The sequence below is a fragment of the Carassius carassius genome, chromosome 44 (assembly GCF_963082965.1).
Source record: "Carassius carassius chromosome 44, fCarCar2.1, whole genome shotgun sequence".
NCBI lineage: Eukaryota > Metazoa > Chordata > Actinopteri > Cypriniformes > Cyprinidae > Carassius > Carassius carassius.
Genome location: NC_081798.1, coordinates 17,060,838 through 17,083,401, shown reverse-complemented (window position 1 = coordinate 17,083,401; position 22,564 = coordinate 17,060,838). Strand labels below are relative to the sequence as shown.

Sequence of the window (22,564 nt, the reverse complement as noted above, 5' to 3'; positions counted from 1 at the left end):
CCACGCCACTGAACAAGCTTGTTGCAGTGCATTCTGGGAAATCATTATCTGCAAAAACTAATTTGTTGTTTAATATGGAAGCCGTTTTTTATTCTTCTTATTATTATTATTTTCAGAATTGCATAATACAAACTGACAATTTAGAATTTTATCTCATAAGTGTAAGATATAAACTTGCTAAAATATTTATTTATTTTTTGCCAAAAAAAAAAATCTGAATTTCTAGATAAAAACTAGCCGTTCTAAGAAAAAAGTAGGGATGGGCGATATATCGCATACAATTGTCACGCGCATTTCGTCAGTAATGCCGGTTCCATGATTACCGCTAAATCGGCATCACCTGCTTTCAAATGGAGTGCCATTTAATATGCAGAACCGTAGTTCACTGACAAGTGACGCAATATCACGTTCATTATTGCAGATGGATCGCCTTCGATAATGAACGTGATATTGCGTCACTTGTCAGTAATCTACAGTTCTGTCTATTAAATGCCTCTCCATTTAAAAGCAGGTGATGGCGATTTACCGCTAATCAGGGAACTGGCTTTACTGACAAAATGCGCGTGACAATCGCATGTGATATATTGCCCATCCCTAGAAAAAAAGTCATAATTCTGAGTTTATATCTCGTAATTCTAAATTGTTGTTGTTTTTTTCGCAATTGCGATATTATTTCATGCAGTACTATATAACTTGCAAGTGTGAGTTTGTATCACACAATTCTGAGAAAAAAAGTCTGAATTGCAAGAGACAAATTCAAAATTACCTCTTTTATTCAGGGTTTAAGATTAAAAAAAGAAAATAAATTAAATGCCTAAAAATGTTTACTGGGTAGGAAGCTCTTGTGTTTTTAGAACAGAGTTTGTATGTATGCAGACAAGTTTGTTTTTTCTAGCACTTTTTTTGAAATATTTTAACTACAGTACATCTTTATAAATGGTCTTTTTTCTTTTTTTTATTATAGCTATTCAATTTTAAATGCAAAAAGTTTATGGGGGTTAGAGTTTTGGTTCGTTTGTAGTTATAAGTGTGAATTTAGACTATGTAATGTCCTCATTTTGATTGCTAACTAACTGTCTAAGTGAGTTTAGTTTGGTTACTAACCAGTGAGGCTCTTCTGGACATGCGGCTGAGCGGTTTGCACGGTGGAGGGCTTTCCATCTGTAACTTCTTCAGAAACTCCGGCGGGAGACGAATATCCATGGGCAGAGACATCCTCTTAGTTACATCCTGCACACACATCAAAGAGCTGTCAGCTATTAGCGTTCAGCTAGCACACATGAAAACACAGCATGTCAAGGTGAATGTGACAGCTTTCTTCACCGCACAACACAACTCTACGCCTATAGGCAGAGCTGACTATTCTTACCATGATGAACTCAGCATGACAATGAGAAAACCTGTCACTTTTCTCCAGCATGAAGACTCTCACTCAGGGAAGGATTCTGGCATAATCTTAACACGTCAAGGCAGGGAAGGACAAAATATTGTATCTTACGACAAACTGAAGTATAACCAACAATCTTCTTGCATTTAAGAAGCTCTGATGGAGTTTGAGTTCGTAACTCGATTCATCGCCATGGTTAGGAGAGGCCCAAAAATAGCACGGCAATGAGGGGGAATCTTATGTACTCTGAAAAATGAGAGTATTCCCTGTGGCTGAGTTTGTACGGTCGTGCAATAAAACTAGCCAGCGATTCTCAATAAAACCAGGGAATAAAATGTCCTCCTTTTTCCTCAGTGCACTCCCGTCATGCCTGTGGGAATGAAATAAGGGTGCATGGTGCAGATAAAAGAGTTGCGAGAGCAGAAAGAAGTCATCGGATTTGAAAATGGGAGAGGGCATTGATTCCAATTTCCCTCTCTAGATTCATGAGCACTGAATAAGAAAGCTGACAGCCGAGGCAAAGAACACACCAAATGTGGAGTCTGTCTTTTGTGGTGCCGGACTTACTTACAGGAAATACTTCCACTCCATTTAATGATGGACTCCATCTTTCTCTTTCCTTTCATACAGATACTGAATTGCTTGGATGAATATAGTGGAAGAGAGGAGAAAAACTGGGAAGTTGTTTAAGGCAGGCTTCTGATTAGTCTGTTGTCCTTCAGCAATCCGTTTGGCATGGTGTATTTTGAACGTGCTTATTTATGGCACCATATATGTACACACCACAATTTCTGCTAAAATCCCAATACATTTTGAGAAAATTAGACCATTTCCCAAAATCTATAAAAGGCGCGTAAATATTTATAATACACACACGCACAAACACACCAAATTACAGATCAAAATTAGAGAACAAGCTACAATTTCATAAATTTCAAGGTCACTGCTTAGTTGCATTTGAAGTTATCCTTACAGGAGTTGAAAGGCAGATATTTTTAAGCATATTTCATAAATTAATTGTATTCTGAAGCACTGTATGAAAAAACTTGATTTGAAAATGTGTAAATTATCATTTGATATTTAAAAATGATCTCTGATCAAAATTAGAGAACACTTACATACACCTACAAGTTATTGATGTTAATCTGGTGCCACGTGCTATTTTTCTTAATTATGAGGCAAACCCTGTTTAATTGGCAGCATGCCTTTTGAGATTGTAAGATTGTGGGCTGCAACAGGAGGCTGTCCAGAGGAAAGCCACAAGGATGGCCCTTTCAGCCATTGCAATTGAAGTTAGTCATTCCAAATCTGTGATTTCTCAAATATTGCAGCTTTACAATGACACTAATTCATTTGAGTTCCTCCAAAAGACTGGTCCAAAGTCCACATAAATTCATGAGAAGACAGAATCATGCAGAGACTCTCAATGGCGAATCGGTTCAGCACTGCAGCTGGAATTGCTCGCCAGTTCAGTGCTGAACAGGGTAAGGATCTGTCTCAGCACAAGACTGTCTCAAGTCTGACTGAAAACGCGCTCATCAGCCGAAATAATCAAAGAGCAAGCCTAACCTTTGAACTATTGCATTCCCCTGGAAAAATTTTGCACTCAAGAAACGAACGAAAGAGAAACACAAAAGTACCGGAGATTGCAAATTAATTAAAATATAATTCTTCCTCCAATCTTATATTTCATTACTGTGTCCCTTTAGGGCTTCCGTAAAACTGATTTACATTATAAAGCAGTTTATAGTAGGGATGTAATGATTCACTCTGAGCCGATTGAAAATCAATACAAATATATAACGATTAAAAATGTTTGAGATGTTGTTAAATAAATCGCGATAAAATTGAGGGTAGGAGAGTGTGTTAATATTAATGTATCTTTTGAGGGGAACAGTCTATCTTTAGAAAAGTTTACATGGTATTTTCTCTTCATCTTGCCTCTGTATAATACATATTAAATTAGTGTTCATAACCGCAGCACTGCTTTGTTTACAGTGGCAGCCAAGTAAACACTGTATCACTGCTGTTCCATAATTACCACCTACTGAGTGTATTCACGTCTTATTCAGGCCGTCTGCTGGATTTGTTTCAATCAGATAAGTTTTATGTAGTATAGTTTCACAGAACTAAATTCAGACCATTCTGTTTTTAGCTTCAAATTTCGAAATGATACAATCCAATTTAGATTCAAATCTGCTCATGCTGCATGTATGCACCATCTTTGTCTGGATCATAATTAAAATAGGCTTACAGAGGTTGCCTCTAATCTTAAATAAAAAGAGCACAGTCAAAGCTTTGTTTGTCTATATATTAAGAGATTTCTTTCATTTGTGTTATTCATTTGATCTGGAGTTTGTTTAAAAACTACAATCTTGTTTTGTTATATTTCAGTTTCCCAAAGAAATATTTAGCAGTTTTGTCTTAGAAATAATAAAAGGATACCTTTTTATTTCTAATTTGTCTTAAATCATTTTTTTTTTAAATCATGAGAAAATCATATTGTGCATTAAGTATAGTGAATCGTATTGCATCGTGAGTTGAGTGAATTTTTATATCCCTAGTTTAATGACAAACACTTGTCATTGCTTTAGTACTATTATGTGACTAGTCTCCTAGTCTCACCTTAAAGTCAAACAAAGCATTTGATAACGAGGCTTTGGTGCCTCTGGCAAGTACTTTATTAAGTACTCAGACAAGATTACAAGCAGAGCTCCATCAAAGCCTCTGGAAAGAGCACTTGGCTGGGCTTTAGCATGGAGAAGGATGAGATGATTAAACAAGACTCACCTCCATGGAGAATCGGCGGTGCTGGACTTTGTTGCGGTACAGCAGTTGGGTGGGAGATTGAGCCTGGCTGTCTGGAGCCACTGGACTGGGCTGCAGGCTGTGTAAACCCAGACTATTGGGCACCACACCTGTAAAAGACAAACACATGTCTAACAGTTACTTTAGAGATATATAAATGATTCAGGTACACAAAGTTCTCACTACATATCTTTTTTTTTCTTTTTTTTTACTTTATCTGAAAATAGTAAGAAGGGAGGATCGCTAAAAAATGTGCTTAACACAAATGGCAATTAATTTAATAGCTATAGATATTTAAAAATATATATATATTAACAATTCCACGCAAACTATATTATTATAATTAATTGTGCATACATATTTTGTAGTAGTAACAATGTAAATAATAATATTTATTATTTTTAATTATTGTGCTAGTATTTTCTGCCTAATAACGACAATGAATCTAAAATATTGAAATATAATGAATGTTTCTGAAAACAAACGTGTTAACATAATAATTATAATAATACTAAATAATAATAATAGTAATAAAATGATCTTTATTAAATTAAGTAATTGTCCTAGTATTGTCTTGTAAAAGTGTTTGGGATGTGAATATAATTTCCCTTATTTTAATTTGGCCATATTAATAGTTAGCATTGCAATAAAAACGTATTGTCTGCAGCGTTTTATAGATGTGATGTGCAGAATATGATTATTTTGTCAACACTGTAAGGATTTTCTGTCTGACTGTGGTTCAGTAGATGGAGCCGATAGTCAGAAACACTCCTGTAGCCTCAACTCATTTAATATTTATAATAAATATTTAACAGTATTCTTGTATCTAAGGTTATTGAGTGATAGGCAAGGAAAAGCACATTTTGTGAGTGTATGGAAGAAGCAGGAGAGAAAAAGCAAACACTTCCGAGCATGCTGCACCATAAAAGAAAAAACAATTGCTTGATATATACAGTAACCTTAATATTTTGTTCAGTTCTGTACCCACACTCATAGTCTATAGGCCATGTTTTAGTGATCCCGTTGTGCTTTATTTGGTTGTTGCTTCTATTACTCCGGAAACCTAAATGGCAACTGTAGCATTCATTAGGTCATAAGAGTCGTTTGAAGAGCCTCAACAATCTCTTGTGCCTCTCTTGAGCCGTAGTCGCCCCACCTCTTCTCTGATTAGCCTGCTAACTCAATAACCGTGAGGTCAGCTTTGGCATATGCTGATGACGGCATCATTAATCAAGCCCACCGCAGTTATCAGAGCGATAGCAATTATCGTGCCAAGTTTCATGCATTTATGAGGTGGCTGTCTAAGTGCATGTCAATCCAGCCACCCCAATTAATAATGTCTGTGTCAACAGACTGTCAGCACAAATCCAATTACGCCCCTATACGGCACGTCCGATAGGGACCCACAGACACCACGGCTGACCCCCTTCACAAGCACATGGCAGGTGCCCACTGCAGCCTGGCATTATCACTGCCAAACCGTGTTTTCGGAGGTGAGAACGAAAATCAAAATGGCTTTTCTGCTCCATCAGTTCAATTTAGACGAGGGGGTTTGAAAGGCCTCCGGAGGTATCAGGGTGGGAGCCCCTGGTTCATTTCACAGCACCGTGGCGGCATAATTGAGATCCACCTAATTATTGGGCCGAGCTCGGTGCTGAATAAGAATTGCCTGCCAGGCTCATCCATTCTCATTTATGCCAGTCTCATCCTCTTCGGACCGCACAAGTGAACTTATCGGAGCCATTTAGATGGGAACGCCATGAAATGTCACATCTGGCAGAGACGGCCGGTCGACGCGGTCGCATTACCCACGGCTGTCTTTATTTTATCCGAGATGATCACGACAGCTGTTTTGCGTGTTCCTGTTATGACTGAATATTAGGGCTTAGTTGCCAGTATTAATCAATCTTTTTTTTAACAGTCCTCATTTAATCTCGATATCCATTCTTAAATAACAAGGTCAATCTCTTTAGGCCCATTAACGCTTAAAACAGTAACCATTAAGAGAACTATATTAGCATCCACACCATAGTACTGTAATGTTCTGTTTATTAATACATTTATGTCAGCTGTTGCTTTAAATGTGCTGTATGTTATGTTGCCAGTTAGTGGTTGTAATGGGTACTGCAGTCCAAATTCAAAATATTGATTCTCCCCCCCTACTCCTTCTTAGACTCGGCACTCATATGGGTTGGCAGATTGAGGTCATGCAACAGGAACGAGCGCAATTCACGATGGAAGGGGACGAACATTACAATGTAAGTTGATGAGTTGATTTCCACTTTTTAATATACCTCTGGTCATAGAGGTGTTTAGATGCATGCCAAGGCTTTTTAGGTTGGGTAGAATCTGCGATTACTGATGAAATTCATTTGCAGGCTTCCATGGCTGCAATACGCTGTGTATTCCACCTACTGGCAACCCACGGTGTAGCAATACTATTGGGTAAATTGGCAGTGGGCGGAATCACACAGGCCAAAACAAAAAAAGACACTTCGACACTGAACGCACATTTCAAAGCAGATAAATGTAGCTTTCTTTTTTTTGAGAAACAAATATGTGTTCTTAGCATGTTTCCTAAATATCTGCAAACATTGTATGCTTTAGTGCATACAGCTCCTTTAAATGATTTCATTCTAATTCCCAATTTTTTGTTGAGCATCAGCTGGAACAAATAGTTCAGAGAATGATTCTAATGATTTGGTTTCTTTGTGCCATTAGAGTTCCCTGTTCTCATTAAATTAGAATGATTATTACATATTTTAGTTTGTTGTAAACTTTTTTATTGCTACAGTTATCATCACTGGTGTGAACAGTCTTTTAAGTATTTTCTGTTGATGCATGAACAAAACTTGACTAAATACTTTTTGTAGCATGCCTGCCAACCAATAGTGCAGTTTATGGTGAGAAACAATGTTTTAGCTTTCAAATTCTGTCAGTTTTATCACTAAATTAAAACCATTAATGACATTTTGTCACTATTTAACGTGCCATTACAGATAACACGTGAACAATTTTCTCTTCCTATTTATTACTATAGCATGAAATAAACATAAATGAAGATCAGAAGGTATCTCATCGGAAGGCAATGGTAATGCATTAACCAAAGATAATAAATAATAGGAACTAACTGAACTGTTACCATTTTTTACTTAGCCTGTTATTTATTTTTTATTTTATTTTTGAAAAAATCTGTCTGAATAACAAGTACTGTACCTGAGCTATATCCACATTAATTGATATCGAATCAAGAGCTTGTGATTTGGAATCAAATTGTGAAATCTGTGTCAATACCCAACCCTACTAAATCTACAAGTGATTTGGAGTCAGACCCTGCAGTCTCCCAGCTAATACTGCATTTGAATTCCTTGTGGTGCACACTTGGCATTTGCTGTTGTCCTGAGTTTGTGCAGGGATCAGAATTCTTCCCTGTCGACAGGCCAGAGGGGTATTAGAGTCCTGAACCCAGAGTGTGTGTCTCTTGACAGGGTCAGAAATTGGATCTGAACTGCTTAAGCGACTCGGGCCACCACCAAACATCAAAGCCCATTTCATCTGATCTGGGCAGGCACACAAACTGACCTCCAACATCACGCTCTTACTGTACCTCTCCACCTGGGCTAACAGCGACGTGATGGAATGCAAGGATGACCACCTGCATCGACTCGCTTGCCCAGACTGTCACAACGCACAGTCACTGGTTTCTGTACTGTCAAACAAGGAGGAGTGATGTGAAGCTTTGAGAATCATCAAAGCTGCACGAGGGTGTGAAAGATCCAACTGTGCAGACAGAGGGAAAGACATGACTATCAGGTCATAGATGGGAAATGACAAAGGCTGGGACAGATGCTCTCGTTTCGTTATTAATTTAGGTACCTTGTGAGAAGAGGAATATCCACTGCATTGTTTTCAGATAAAGTATTACTAAAATATTGATGTCAAAATATGGTGTATTCTATATTATGCCAAGTGTAGAAGTCTTCCCTTTATATTGTTCATTCAGACTGATTCACGAACATGCCCGAACACAAAAGCAGGATTCATTGCATGAACCAATCACAGCCAAACATAGCCAGTAATATCCAGTCATACTGCTATGGGTGCATTGCCTCTTCTCACATGACTTTCCCCCATTCATTCTCAATTACCCCCCACCAAACTCACCGCCAGCTTTAGGTTTGGGGAGGGGGAGGGAGGTGTTTACCGAAAATGCAAACAAAAAATCCTCATGGAATGTGTAGTCAATATACAATATATTCTATTAGTACAATTTTAAGGGTTTGTAACAATTCAGTTGTTAAATAAATGAATAATTAAATACCAGTAAAGCATAACAGGTAGCCATTGGCTTCTATAGAAGGGGGGAAAGTGGTATGGAAGCCAGTGACTACCAGCAACTGTTTGGTTTTCAACATTCTTCCAAATATCTTCTTTTGTGCTCAACAGAAGAAACAAACTCATACAGATTTCTTACAAGGGGATGTAAATGATGACAGAATTGTCAGTTTTTGGGTGAACTAGCCCATAGTCAATTCAGTTTAGAAAACATGTAGCTACTTACAGGTAGGAAGGAGATCATATTTTGGTATCTGACCGTGTCACTGGTTCAGGAAAAGCCATGGCATAACTAATAATAATCAGGGATAAGATGTCGGGTCACAAAACAGCTAAACAGATCACCCTATTCTCCTTTTTTACTCACAGTTTCATTTGTTGTAGTCTTTCATGCCACCTCTCATTTTCTTTTTAAAACCCTTTTTAGGTTCACAAAAAATCTCTAATTCTCCTTTATGCCAATGACAGCCTTGAAAGCAAGAGTAGGCCTTGCTGGGCGATCAAAAGCCCGTCTTGCTCCCTCCTTCTCTGTACATGTTCAGACTAAGGCTTCAGCCTGTTCCCTTCTTTATTTGGCAAACCTGAGTATCCCCATTAACATGGCAAATTGCAAGGATGAATCACAGATTCTGTTCAGTGATATTTGATGTTTCAGGTAATAAGGGTGGCTTAGCACTTGCATATTCAAAGGCTGTCATACTCGGATAATTTGTTTTTTCAATGGAAGATCATTAGTAATAGGATTATAACTGCAAAGTGCACCCTGAAGGCTCTTCACTATCTCAGCAGTAGCATCATTCAACTCGTCGTATCAATGCATTTATGCATTTATGATGTTTCCTAATGTTCAATCAGTAATGTGATTTGATTGGAGGATACCAAAGATCTCAACCAATCATATGTCCACTTTACATTTTTGGATTCTGAGCACAGTAGATATCTCAAAGTAAAAGTCTAATTCGTTTTCTTCATCCAGAAACAGATTTTTAGTGATAAGGATAGACCTCCCATAAGATCTGTTGGTGTTACGTGATGATTGATTCTCCTGTAGTGATTTCAACTTTATAAAGCATGTTTACGAAACCTAATTCACTTTGAAGTACTAAACAATCTATAATACTAATCTGAAATCGACCATTTAGAAAAGAAGCTGTTAGCATGGAAACAAAGACATGAGCAGTGATTACCTTAAACATAGTGATAATGCACAGAAAATATATATAATCACTGTTAAAATCTATATTTATGTATCCGTAAGTCTCTGGCTTTTTTGTATACATCTGATTCAGTTTCATTAGTTATAGTCAAAGTACAGGACTATTATCTTTAACTAAAACTACTAAACATTACTTAAAATAACAAAAAACTCTTGGGGCCCTATTTTAACAATCTAAGCACATGGTCTAAATTGCACGGCGCAGGTGCACTCAGGGCATGTCCGAATCCGTGTCTGTTAGTACACTAGGCTTCAAGCTCATGTATTGTAAGATATAGAGTGTACTTCAGCATTTACAAGGCCTTTGTATACCATCAATTTAGCGGTACCTCACAACTTTTCTCTCTCACTCTTGAAACGTTTTTCAATTCCCCTAGCAATCACACACAGTCTGCGTTTTTTTTCTCTCTATTGTTCGGCAGCATGGATCTCAACTTGTCTCTAATGTTTAAATGCATGCTGCCATTTAATTGCTTGTTGCCATGACAACACAGACTGTTAACAAAGGCAATGTAGGGATCCGGTTAACAAGAGATAGCTATTCTGTCTCTCAGGTAGCCATCTGATTCATCAATATTTATATCACATCCTGCTTTTCAGCAGATCTGAAATTTAATACCAGGTCCCCCACACAGCCTTAGATGTTTGTTCTCTCTCTCTCTCTCTCTCTCTCTCTCTCTCTCTCGTTCGCTCGCTCTTTCTCTATTGTTCTCATATTGATTTAATTGCATTTTATGTTCACACCTGGCCTTGGAATGCAGCGGGGGGATGGTTTTGCCCAAACAGAAGGGTAAATGTTTCGCTATCCTTGATTTGTTAAGAGAGAGGTAAATGTCCCCTAGCCCACATACCTGTATGCTCATTTAAAAAACAGACAAAGAGTGGAAAACTGAGAGAATGACTGGTAAGAGGAGCGTCGGAGGGCTGGTTGGTGTTGCATTTCAGTAAACATCAAGAGAATGAAGGCTAAAGGAGTAGCTCAGCCAAAAAACAAAACAAAAAACAAAAACAAAAAAAAGAACAGTGCCAATCAAAATCCTTTCCTCATTTACTCATGTCATTCCACACCTGTAGGACTGACTTTCTTCAGTAAAAGCAAGAACAAAACTTCCTGTTGACTTACGGGTAATTAGGAGAATAAGGACTGAGGATGTTAAACTCCAAAAAAAGCAGGTATCATTGAAGTAGACTCTTGCACTATATGACAAGCAGGGCCTAAAATTAACATTTTGCGGTGACTTGAGAAAATATACAGACAATAAATAGAATTTTTACAGACCATGAAACTGTATGTGTATTATTCCATTAAAAAAGGGCAGAATATATCAGGGAAAGACATCTACTTGCTGCTATTATCATTATTATGGCTACTACTACTACTGCTAAATTAATCTATAAAACATAAATCACTATAATACTATTGAGCTTTAAAGTATTTATTAATAGTAATTGTAATGTATAATATGTAATTAATATCACTATTATCTATACTATAACATATTAAATATATATTTTATATTGTATAATATATTATATGTTACTATGTATTATATTACAATATATTATAATTAAATATAATTATTAAATATTATTATTAATATTACTTCTGTTAATATTACATAAATTAATAAAACCTAATCAAATCATTGAAGAAATCAGTGGTGATTTGGTTCTAAAGTTCAACTTGAATATTTATTGAAATATTGGCGTTTCTTACTTAAAGCTATCACACAGCTTCAGAAGATGTGAAGTTTAGAGTCATATGGCCTACCTTCTTGATGCTTTATGGTGTTTTGTGTCCTTTCATGGTTTATTCATTTTCACTGATTGTGTCCATATATACATATATGTTTTTCATGCATCCGTCCACACATTTGTATTGAATAATGATTCTATTAAAATATTAGTTAGTCTTGTCTTGACTCTGTGTTCTTGATTCAAACTAGAGCAATTGATTCAATTCGCAGTTAATCACATACATAAATGTTTTCCCCCAAAGAGTTACGTAAAAAAAAAAAAATGACTACATCAAATAAGTAAATCATTGAATGGACATTACAAAAAAAAAATATTTTAGAAGCCAGTATATTTTATTATTTATGCGGTAAATGTCTGTACCTTCTGTGCCATGTTCTTGCTGCTTTCACTTATTCAGGCTGATAGTCTTAAAGAGACAGTACCACTTTTCATGCAAATCAATGTAATTTCAATGCAAATACTGCAAATGATGAATGTAAACAATATAATGTAAGATCTAAATGACCATTATACATTATATATTATGGCACTATAAACATATATGAATTTATTAAACAGGCTCCTACAGTTGGCTTTCGGTTTCATTATAATTCAGCAGTAGGCGAAAGAAACTGTTATATACCGCTTTCAAACCCCGAATGAGCGAGAGAGTGAGAGGGCGGCTGTGGTGGGCAGATATGAAAAGCGAGGCCCTATCCAGGCTCATCATTTAAATATCACAGTGGCAGCGAGCCCTTTGATCTCCTCGGTGGTAATTGGGGTCGTAGCAGGCGAGTCATTTTCTGCTCTTTCTCTTTCTGGTCCTCTCGTGCTCTATCTGAGAGATTTTCCTCTCCAGGAAATCCAGCTGCATTCTGGACTCCCCACCAATCCTTCATATTCTTCATCTACCTACTGTACGTGTCAAATCACATCCTGGCCTTCTCTAGTGACAAAATCCAGATGCACCAATGAAGGTTCAAGCAGGGCGAGCAAATACAAGGGGATGTGCTCAGGAGATTTGTCTTTCCTTCTTTTCTTAGGTGTCCAGTCTTCAGGAGAGATTGCGTAGGCTGTGAATCTTTGAGATGAAAGCGGAAAAGGGTTGAACAGTTTAATTTTTCCTTCTAATTTTCAATAATAGATTTAATATTTTTAGCTGTGCTGCTTTAAAGGGATGTATTAATAAATGCGGAGAGGGTTTTCGCATGCAGACACCATGTTGTTATGCTGTCAGTATGGTAAATGCTCTCCATAAAGTTGCTCTGAAAATCTCTAAATTCATCCATTCTAAAGCACCTCTGTTACTGCTTTTGTAACTAATCCACTGTCTTCATCAATATATTTAAAGACATTATACTGTGTTTTGTGTAGTTTCGTACAATAAAGATTATGGCTTTAAGTTCTTTAAAGCCATATATTTGTTGAAAGTCTGTCACTTACTCCTTTTTGCATTTGGTTGGTGCTACTTATGAATGAATGACATTGACAAAACACGTCAAAACTGTTTTTTTTTTCTGTTTTGTTCCATCAAACTGTTTTGATTTGAATGATTTAGATTTTCCTTATTTCAAGATTGATATTTTAATGTACAGTATATGAATCATTCTGATGGTTTCTTCACTGCATTAGAAAACAAATATATATATATAAATGTAAACGTGTTTGCATGTACATTAATACATACTGATATTGTAATTTATATTTATCTCTAATAAAAATACTAAATATAAAAATGTAATATCTAAAATATTTAAATAGGCTATTTAGAAATACTACGTATTATATTTAATACTAATCTGTAATTTATATACTAAATATTTATTTATACAGTGCTGTCATAATGAAGAGAGAAAGAGAGAAAATACATATTTTAGGAATCTGCCAAAAACGTGTTTAAAACAAACAATTTATCATCATTTAACTATATAGTCTTTTTTTCATACATAACAACAACAACGAAAAAACTTGGCCTTGACAGCAGCTTGCATTTTTTGATGGCATTGTTTTTGTGTACTTTTCCATAGTCTCTGTTGTTATTGCCGTCCAGATAATTTCTAGTTGTTCCCTAATACTTGCTTTTGAGTAAACTTTAGTTTTATCTATCTTTGAATCCATTAAATCCCAACAATAATTCTATTTTGTATTAGAAACACTAATGTGACAAAAGAGGATTACACATACTGGTGTGGATTAACCATTACAGAAACATACGGAAGTTCTAAGCGGCCATGCATTATAATTTTTTCCCCTTCTTGTTTTCTCATTATAACGACTTAATTTTCTCGTTATCTTGACATAACGAAAGTCGTTTTCTCGTTATAACGACTTAATTTTCTCTCTATTTCAACATAACGAAAGTAGTTTTTTTTTCGTTATAATGACTTAATTTTCTCGTTATCTCGACATAACGAAAGTCGTTTTCTCGTTATAACGACTTAATTTTTTCGTTATCTTGACATAACGAAAGTTTGTTTTCTCGTTATAACGACATGACAGTTTTACTGTTGTAAAGTAACGAACTCAACTTTGACAGGCATCTGATGGACAACCATGCAGGCGCTCTTACTGTAGCCTATATTTCAGCAAATTTTGCTTCGCCTAGGTAATAACGTCTACAATACTGTACATAAATAAAGGCTGATCAATCACTGTTGATTTTTCCAGAGATAGTACACCAAACGTTTTGTTTTTGTAATTAACATGTTTAAATGGCAACACCTTGAACACTTCAGAAGGATGCAGAACCATTCTAAGATATTTTAGAGCTGCTTGGATTAAACTCACTTTTAATTTCCCCTTTACTTGAAATAAAATTATATATAATTTGTATTTTTTAGTAGTCATTATATGCTGTGACAGATATATCATGTGCGTTACAAGCTTCTGTTTGAAAAGAGCGTTCATGTGCAGTGTATGTGTGTGTGCAGATTGCAACATTATAGAACAAAACTGAATTAAATTAGCCTATGCACTTTACATATACATCACATTTCTCATCAATATGGTTAACAATAAAGATTAATAATAAGGAAAAGAAGCACATGACAAATAGCCTACATCGTTAAAACCCGTCCTACTGTAGATAAACAGAACATTTCCGCTTATTAACTACCTAATCATGTGCCTAAACGAAGCACAATTAAAGATATAGGTGCAAACAGAATACAGTGACATCAACTTTGGTTTTGATAAGCAGTTGTTTTATGACACAGAACGCGTTGGTGAGACTCATGCATCTAGCAAGAACTTAATATACAAAATAATAATATTGATTCAAGCATTTAACATTTATGAATTAATTAAATGTCAGTAATAAACAAGACTGCACAAATTATAGCGATCACGAGGAAGGTCAGCGTACAGTAAAGTGGACAGTGTACAACACCCCATCAGTTATATTCAGGTCTATAGTGCCACCTGCTGGCGCAGTTTTGTAACTTCTTAGAGAAAATTAAGTCGTTATAACGAGAAAACGACTTTCGTTATGTCGAGATAACAAGAAAATTAAGTTGTTATATCGAGAAATCGACTTTGGTTATGTCGAGATAACGAGCAAATTAAGTCGTTATAATGAGAAAATGACTCTCGTTATGTAGAGATAACGAGAAAATTAAGTCGTTATAATGAGAAAACGACTCTTGTTATGTCGAGATAACGTGAAAATTAAGTTGTTATAACGAGAAAACAAGAAGGAAAAAAATTATAATGCATGCCCGCTTAGAACTTCCGTAGAAACATGAACATTTATTTTGATAAATATTATTTATTTTGATTTATTATTAATATTGGGTATTTTGGTAATCACCAATTCTATAATGTTTACTCCTGTCTTCAGTGTCACACCTCAGAAATCATTCTAATATGCTGATTTATTATCAGTGTTTGAAATGGTTGTGCTGTCATAATTTTTTTATATTCAGGTTATTATATTTATATAACCTGAATATAAATAAATATGTATAAAAACAAATATGTTGTTTTGCAGGGGAGTTACTAGCTAAAGTATGTTTCCATCACCCTGTTTTTATGCGCATTTCAAAATATCGCATCAGAAACGGGTGATGTAAATGCCTTCTATCTTCAGATAAAAAATCCCTTAATTTCCAAAAAAAATGTTTTTTTATGCTTGCTTGAGGTGGTTTTTGAAAAAGGGTTCATGCGAATGATGGGAATTGCATTTGCTGAATAATTCTGCATGTGCATGGATGGAAACCTGGCTAATGTTGGATGAAATATTGAAGTAGAAAATAGAAGCTAAGCCCTGTAGTTTGACCCTTTGTAGTGTCTCCTCAGAGTCTGTGAAGAGGTCAAAAGGAATAATAGATATGTCTGACAACAGCTTCATACAGCTAACCGTTTGAAACCATCAGTTTCCAGTGCTCTGGCCTGAAATGACTTTCTGTGCACTGGGAGATGCACAAGCAACTATGCTTGCCCTGCCGATAGGCTGCTGTCGACCCTGGATGTCGGAGTATGTGTGTATCCTATTACTTAGAGGCCTTAGGGCTCAGACAGCCCTCTACCCAGACCGCTTTTAGGAGAGTCTGTCTGCACATCTAAACATACATATCAGGTCTATTAAGAACCTTCCTACATCTCTGCAAACTTCCAAGAGCTCAAACCTCCCTTGAGAAATTGTCGGAGGTTTATATCTGTATCAAAGCTATCTCAAGTTAAGTCCCATGGGGGCGTAAAATCAGCTGGTGGGCTAGTAGCTGCTGTGAGAACATGAATTGTTTTTTTGATATTCCAATATTGATGGGATAAGACTAGGCAACCAGATGATTAAAGAAAAAATTCACCTAACATAAACATCCTAAACATCCATCGTCATTTATTCCTGTTTATGTCATTTCAAATTTGTGCACTTTTAAACATAAATGTTCTTTATTGGCATCAATCGTTAAAGAAACTCCAACATCCATGGAGACAATAGAGGTTATTTTGAGCTGAAAAGGTTTCTTTACATTATTATATACTGTAAGGGTCTTCACACTAAGAAAAAAAAATGGTTCTTTTGAGAATTGTTCACTTAAAAGATTATTTTGGGAAGCCAGATTTACAGTGGCCTAGTAGTGCACAACACAACAAAATCGCCACAACTCAATGCATTGCACTAATTTTGCAATGTTGTGACTTGTTTCCGTTGTGATTTGATAATTTTGTTTTGGTGCGACTTGTTTTCGTTGTTTTTTCCATTGTGTTGTGCCGATTTCATTGTGTTGCGGCTTGTTTACGTTGTGTTGTGCTAATTTAATTGTGTTTTGGCTTCTTTTCATTGTGTTGTGCTGATTTTGTTGTGTTGCGGCTTTTTTCATTGTATTGTGCTAATTTTGTGGTGTTGTGCAATATTGGGAGACTACAGATTGGTTCAAACATGGCTTGGCAACAAGGTCATGTGTGTTGCAATGACATGAGGGTGAGTAAAAGATGATATAATTAGAATTCCTTCCATTAAAGGAAACGAAACATTTGTCTTTGCTTTTTTTCCAGGCCTAACTTCCTATTTCAAGTAGACATTCCCTGTTCGGAGACTAAAGCTCTCAACACATTAATAATGCAGAGAAATCGAACTGTCATTGAAACAAAGGTGGCTCAGTGGTTGAGGTGAATCACTGATAAGCCGTGTTGCTGTGCCCTTGTGGGCTTGAACCTTTCTCTGGGGTGATGATTAAAGATCTGGGCTAGTAACTGAAAAGTTTGTAGGTTTGAACCACGAGAGACCACTTGTAAAACTAATGTTACTGTTAACATAGCCAGTGAGATTTTACTTCATTATGGGGTCATGGGTGAAAAATTCAGCAAATTATACAGAATTGATTGTAGTCTAGTTGAAAGTAGGTCATCAGATATTATTTACATTTTGTGTCATAAGGCTTTGACCAGATGGACTATAATTGATTATGTAGAAGATAATTAGCATTCCTCATTTACAAATTAATAAAAAAAAACATACAGTCTAAATATTTAGACTAAAGACACTTTCATATGACTGCTGTCAGGGCTTCCGTGCATATCTCAGCAATCATAGTACACTGCTTTGGCCACCACCATATGTAAAGTCATGGAAGAAGGGGTTTATGTTTAGGAAGGTAGCGGGAAGATATTAAGAAAGTGTTTTCAGTAAACTGTGAGATTAGTGAAAGCAAATGAACGAGGTAACATGCATTTGAGCCAAGTTTTTTTTATTATTTTTATTTATTTTTTTTTTTATTAACAAAAACTGTTCTGAAAAATGTTTTTGTTAACCCACCTGCAGTGTTAGGGTTAAGAGACAACAGGTTTGTCAATAATTATAAAAAATAAAATGGTCAATGGTGTAATTAAATATTTACTGTTGAAAAGTTTGGGGTAATATAATAGTAATATAGACTTTTTTTTAATACAGAGAAGTCTTTTATGCTAAGGTTGCATTTATTTTATATAAAAAAAAAATCAGTAAAAACAGTAATATTGTTAAATATTATTAAAATTTTAATAAAGTTTAATCTTTTAATAATCTTTTAAAATGATATCAGTTATTTCGGTTATGCAAAGCTGAATTTGCAGTAGACATTACGCCAGTCTTCAGTGTCACATGATCCTTCAGAAATGATTGATTTGCTGCTCAAGAAATATTATTATTGTCAATGTTAAAAACAGTTGTGCTGCTAATTATTTTTGTGGAAACAGTGGTAGAATTTATTTTTTCATAATTATTTGATGAATAGAAACGGAACAGCTTTTTTATGTACAAGATATTTATAATTTTACAAAGGCTTTCTGTCATTTGATCAGTTTGATGCATCGTCACTGAATAAAATTAATTTATTTAAAAAAAGATCTTTCTGACACCAAATTTTAATGATTGATTGATTGATTAGCTTTTTATTAACTTAATGTCATAGGGTTTGTTTATAATAAAAAGTGGTGAAGTGGTGTAATGAGATTTTTAACAGTTCAGAGAGTAAACTGTAGAGTTGCACATACAGAGTTAAATTTGACTTAAAATTTTGCAGTGCACCATTAAACCTCTCAAGAATGCTCTGTTTTTTTTTATCCGTTTAGTTTTTTTGCTCTACAGAATTCATAGGAAACATGAGTTTTGTGAAAGGCCCTCAAAGTCCTTTTTGGTCTAGTTATTTTTCTCCTGACGTGTGTGCTTGAATATAAGCTATTTGATGTGCACCTGAACACCTGGTTCCTTGTTGTGGTGTTCATGTGATTGTTTTGATTCGTATCTCTGAGCGAAACCATCCAGACATTGCAGTCCTTGCCATTGTTCATCGGAAATGAGCACACTCTTTATTCATGCCTAGCCAGAGGGCCACACAGACAGCTGGTGGTTATTTTGATGGCTGTCTCTAAATGAGATGCCTCTCCTTTCAGCTCTGCCCAACACACATTACATTCATCCTTTGCAGTATAAATTACTCAATGAGATTTAGTGTGTGTGTGTGTGTGTGTGTGTGTGTATGTGTATGAGTGTTACTGGGTGTGTAATTATGTTCGAACCCTCCAAGGAAGCTGTTGAAAAGCCATTTTGTAAGCATTATCATTAAATATAGCTCACATCTTTGTGGTAATCAAGAAACACTTGTTAAGAAAAAGACTGCGCTAACATTTGCATGATGGCTCCATCATGGGCGCCTCTCCATGGAGAATGACTGGGTAGCATCTCGATCAGCGATACATCACAAATGTAATGAGATAATGAGGTAGACGTGCTGGCAGGGAGGAAATATGAGGTCTGACTTCCTAACGTGACTCGGATCGGTTTCTTCCACATTAACCTTGCGGTAATTGAGTTCTTATAATCTTAGGTATATGGGCGAGTAAATTGGAACTAAACTTTCCATTTCTCAAGTCATTTCAGAAACTTTCTCCATCCCGACCTGTAGACGGCTCTCCCGCCATGCTTGGCACTCATTTGCAGCTGGAGGGAAGGGGACGGGGTAAATAGAAGAAAAGCGCTCTTGCGTCTCCTCCCCGCTCCCTCCTTCCAAACTCCATCCTACTCCAGCTGTCTCCATCGCTGCCGTGTCTCCCGGGGGTGGAGGAAGTAACAGCATGCCATCCCATCAGCCAATGGGAGCATCTGGTTCATGGTGGGGGAAAAATTGGGCGTTGTGGAAACAGCTGCCTCAGACAGCTGAGGTGCCTGATTGCTCCCCAAACAAATGTTTTGTACCCAGCAGGCAACCAGGTCCAAATCCCCATCCCGCAATGGACCAAGGGTTTATCCCATGGTTTCGCTTCTTTGTATGAGTTTATTCAATCTTGTTTAGCCAGAGTTTTGTCTTATAACAAAGTCCTATGCACCTTCCTATGCACATTTACTCACCCTCAAGCCATTCTAGGTGTACAGGACTTTCTTCTTTCAGATGAATTCAATCTGCAGTATGTTAAAAAAGGTCCTGGCTCTTCCAGACTTTATAATGGCGGTGAACTGTTCAAGATTTTGAAGCAAAATAAAGGGCATTCATCCTTTATAAAAAGTGCCCTACACGGCTTCGTGGGGTTAATAAAGGCCTCTTGAAATGAATTGATGCACTGGAATAAAACAAAATGTAGATATTTCGAACTTTATATATATACTTAATATACTCCAGCTTCTGCTAACTGTCATATATGCTTTCACTAAAAACTCCCATTTCATTTTCTCCTCCAACTTCAAAATCATCCTAAATCGCTGCGGAAGTACCAACCCAGTGATTACAAAGTTAACATGAAAAGAAGATCAAACGGCCTTTGCAAAAAATGGTAAAACAGCGATGTAGGATGATTTTGTAGTTGGAGGAGAAAATGAGATGGGAGTTTTTTGGACAAACCCTAACTGTCATGAACCAGAAAAAAAAAATGAATAGTTCATGCAGAGCTAGACAAGTAAAAAAAAATAAAATTAAAATAAAAGTATATAAATTGCAATTGTCATATATAATATATATATATATATATATATATTTTTTTTTTTATATATAACCAGTCTTTTTGCTAGACAAGACCCTTCTTTCACTGGTGGGATTGATTAGAGCCCTTTGATGCTGCATTTAAACTGTATTTTGGACATTTAAATTCAGGGGCACCATATAAGTCAATTATATGGAGAGAAATCCTGAAACGTTTTGCTCAGAAAACATAAATGACTGAAGAAAGAAAGACATGAACTTCTTGGATGACAAGGGAGTGACTCCATTATCTGTACATTTTTGTTCTGGAAGTGAACTACTCCTTTAAATAAAAAGTTGCTTCACAATGCCATAGAAGAACCTTTTTTGTCTTAATGGTTCCATAAAGAACCTTTAACATCTGAAGAACCTTTGTTTCACAAAAGGTTCTTTGTGGTGAAAGAAGGTTCTTCATATTATAATAAGGTAAGAAAGAGATATTTCTTTAAAGAACCTTTGACTGAATGGTTCTTTGTGGAAGCAAAAATGGTTTCTTGTATGGCATCGCGGTGAAGAACCTTTTGAAGCACCTTCAGTATGTGTTGAATTGCTGTTGTAGAAAAATGTATTATTATTATCAATGTTGTGCTGCTAAAATGTTTTAGGTGTTGAAACCATGGTTTGTTTTTTATTTGTGACTGATGCATCCTTGCTGAGTAAAAGTAATAATTTCTTCATTTCTAAAATATTGAATGGTAGTGTATATTTTGTAGCCTAAGATCTTTTCTGAATTTAAAAATAGCTGGAGAACATCTCTGTGGATTAATTGTGGCTTTCTTTCTGTACAATTATTCCATTATTTCTATATTTACAGTTTGTGCAGGAACCAGGGCTACGTTTGAAAAACAATATTGCCATGCATCTTTTGACAGAAAAGGCATTTTAGATAAGCACCACTGTGAACGAAGAGCGAAGACGCTGGAGGGTCAGAATCCCGTTTCCTCCTCATCTTCTCTGGAGCGGCTCTGACCCCTGAGGTCCTCGCAGGCCACTAGATGCATCTCTCTTCCATCTCTTGAGCCCCTTTCACACTGCATGTCGGACCCGGCATATTGCCGGAACATTGCCGGGTCACCTTCTGTGTGAAAGCAACCACGTCCTGGGATTGATTCCGGCATTGAACCCGGGTCGGGGACCTAATAACATTGCCGGGTTCAACCCGGGACGAGCGCTGTGTGAACAAAAGCCAGATCTAATGCCGTGTCGAAGGCGCAACTCTTTTAAAGGCTGTTTTGAAGGAAGATCAACGTTCGCGACGAAAAAATATGTGCAAACTGTAATGAAGCAGAGATCAGTTAGTTCCTCGCTTTCCGCACTGACGCTGAGATCGCTCGCTTGCTTCAGTGAAAGTATAACTTGCCTAACATTTTTGACTCGTACATTACACATCACGCCCTGATGTCACGTGTTGTTACGGGATCTTTACAGGTTGTGTGTGAAAGCACGCACATATCCCGGGTAATCACTGGTAGTGTGGAAGTGCAAAATCTAGCGACCCGGGAACAACTCGGGGGGGCCACTCATTTTCCCGACCTCTTGGTGAGATATCATTCCATTTGAGAACTATCCAGAAGGCTTCGAATTGTGAAAGGTAGCCTCAGTTGACTTTCAGTGATGCTTCAAAATTTACACTACAGTATTTACTTTCTTGTTTTTTTATTGTGTGCAGTTCATCAGTTTAACAAATTCCCATTAGATAAAATGTCCTACCGTACATTTTATCTGGTTGGATGTCCTGTTTCCTTAAAATATATGTCATGTTATGGATGTTTGGAATGTCTTTGTTTGAGTGAAAAGTTTGGTTGAAATTAATTTTGTTGTTTTGTTATTGTATTAGTTTTTATTAAAGTACTATTTAGATTTAATTACATTTTTATCTTGGTTTATGTTTATATATATATATATATATATATATTAGGGATGCACCGGTTGACCGGCCATAAATCGGAACCGGCCGGTTTTTTATCTTTTTTCGACCGATTTTTCCGGAAGTGCGCCTGCGTGCACAGACTATATTGTAAGCATTTGCTATGCCATTTGTGTGGAAGTATTTCGAAATCTGTGCGCAGGACATGAGCAGCCGATCAGCACTGGAAGTGCAGAGCTTCATGTCTGAGGCACAGATAGCAGGAAGCGAACTGCCGACTGCAA

The 22,564-nt window shown here is 36.4% G+C and overlaps 1 protein-coding gene across 1 annotated transcript in view; it reads right to left on the bottom strand.

Moving 5' to 3' along the window:
• LOC132126573 (cyclin-dependent kinase 18-like) overlaps positions 1 to 22,564 on the bottom strand; it is an 82,968-nt gene that overhangs the window by 15,963 nt on the left and 44,441 nt on the right. Inside the window, exons 3-4 of the mRNA XM_059537909.1 lie at positions 4,178 to 4,305; positions 1,105 to 1,230 (exon numbers count right to left, since the gene is read on the bottom strand). Of these exons, the coding sequence (XP_059393892.1) occupies positions 1,105 to 1,230; positions 4,178 to 4,305 (254 nt within the window). The remainder of the gene's footprint in view (positions 1 to 1,104; positions 1,231 to 4,177; positions 4,306 to 22,564) is intronic.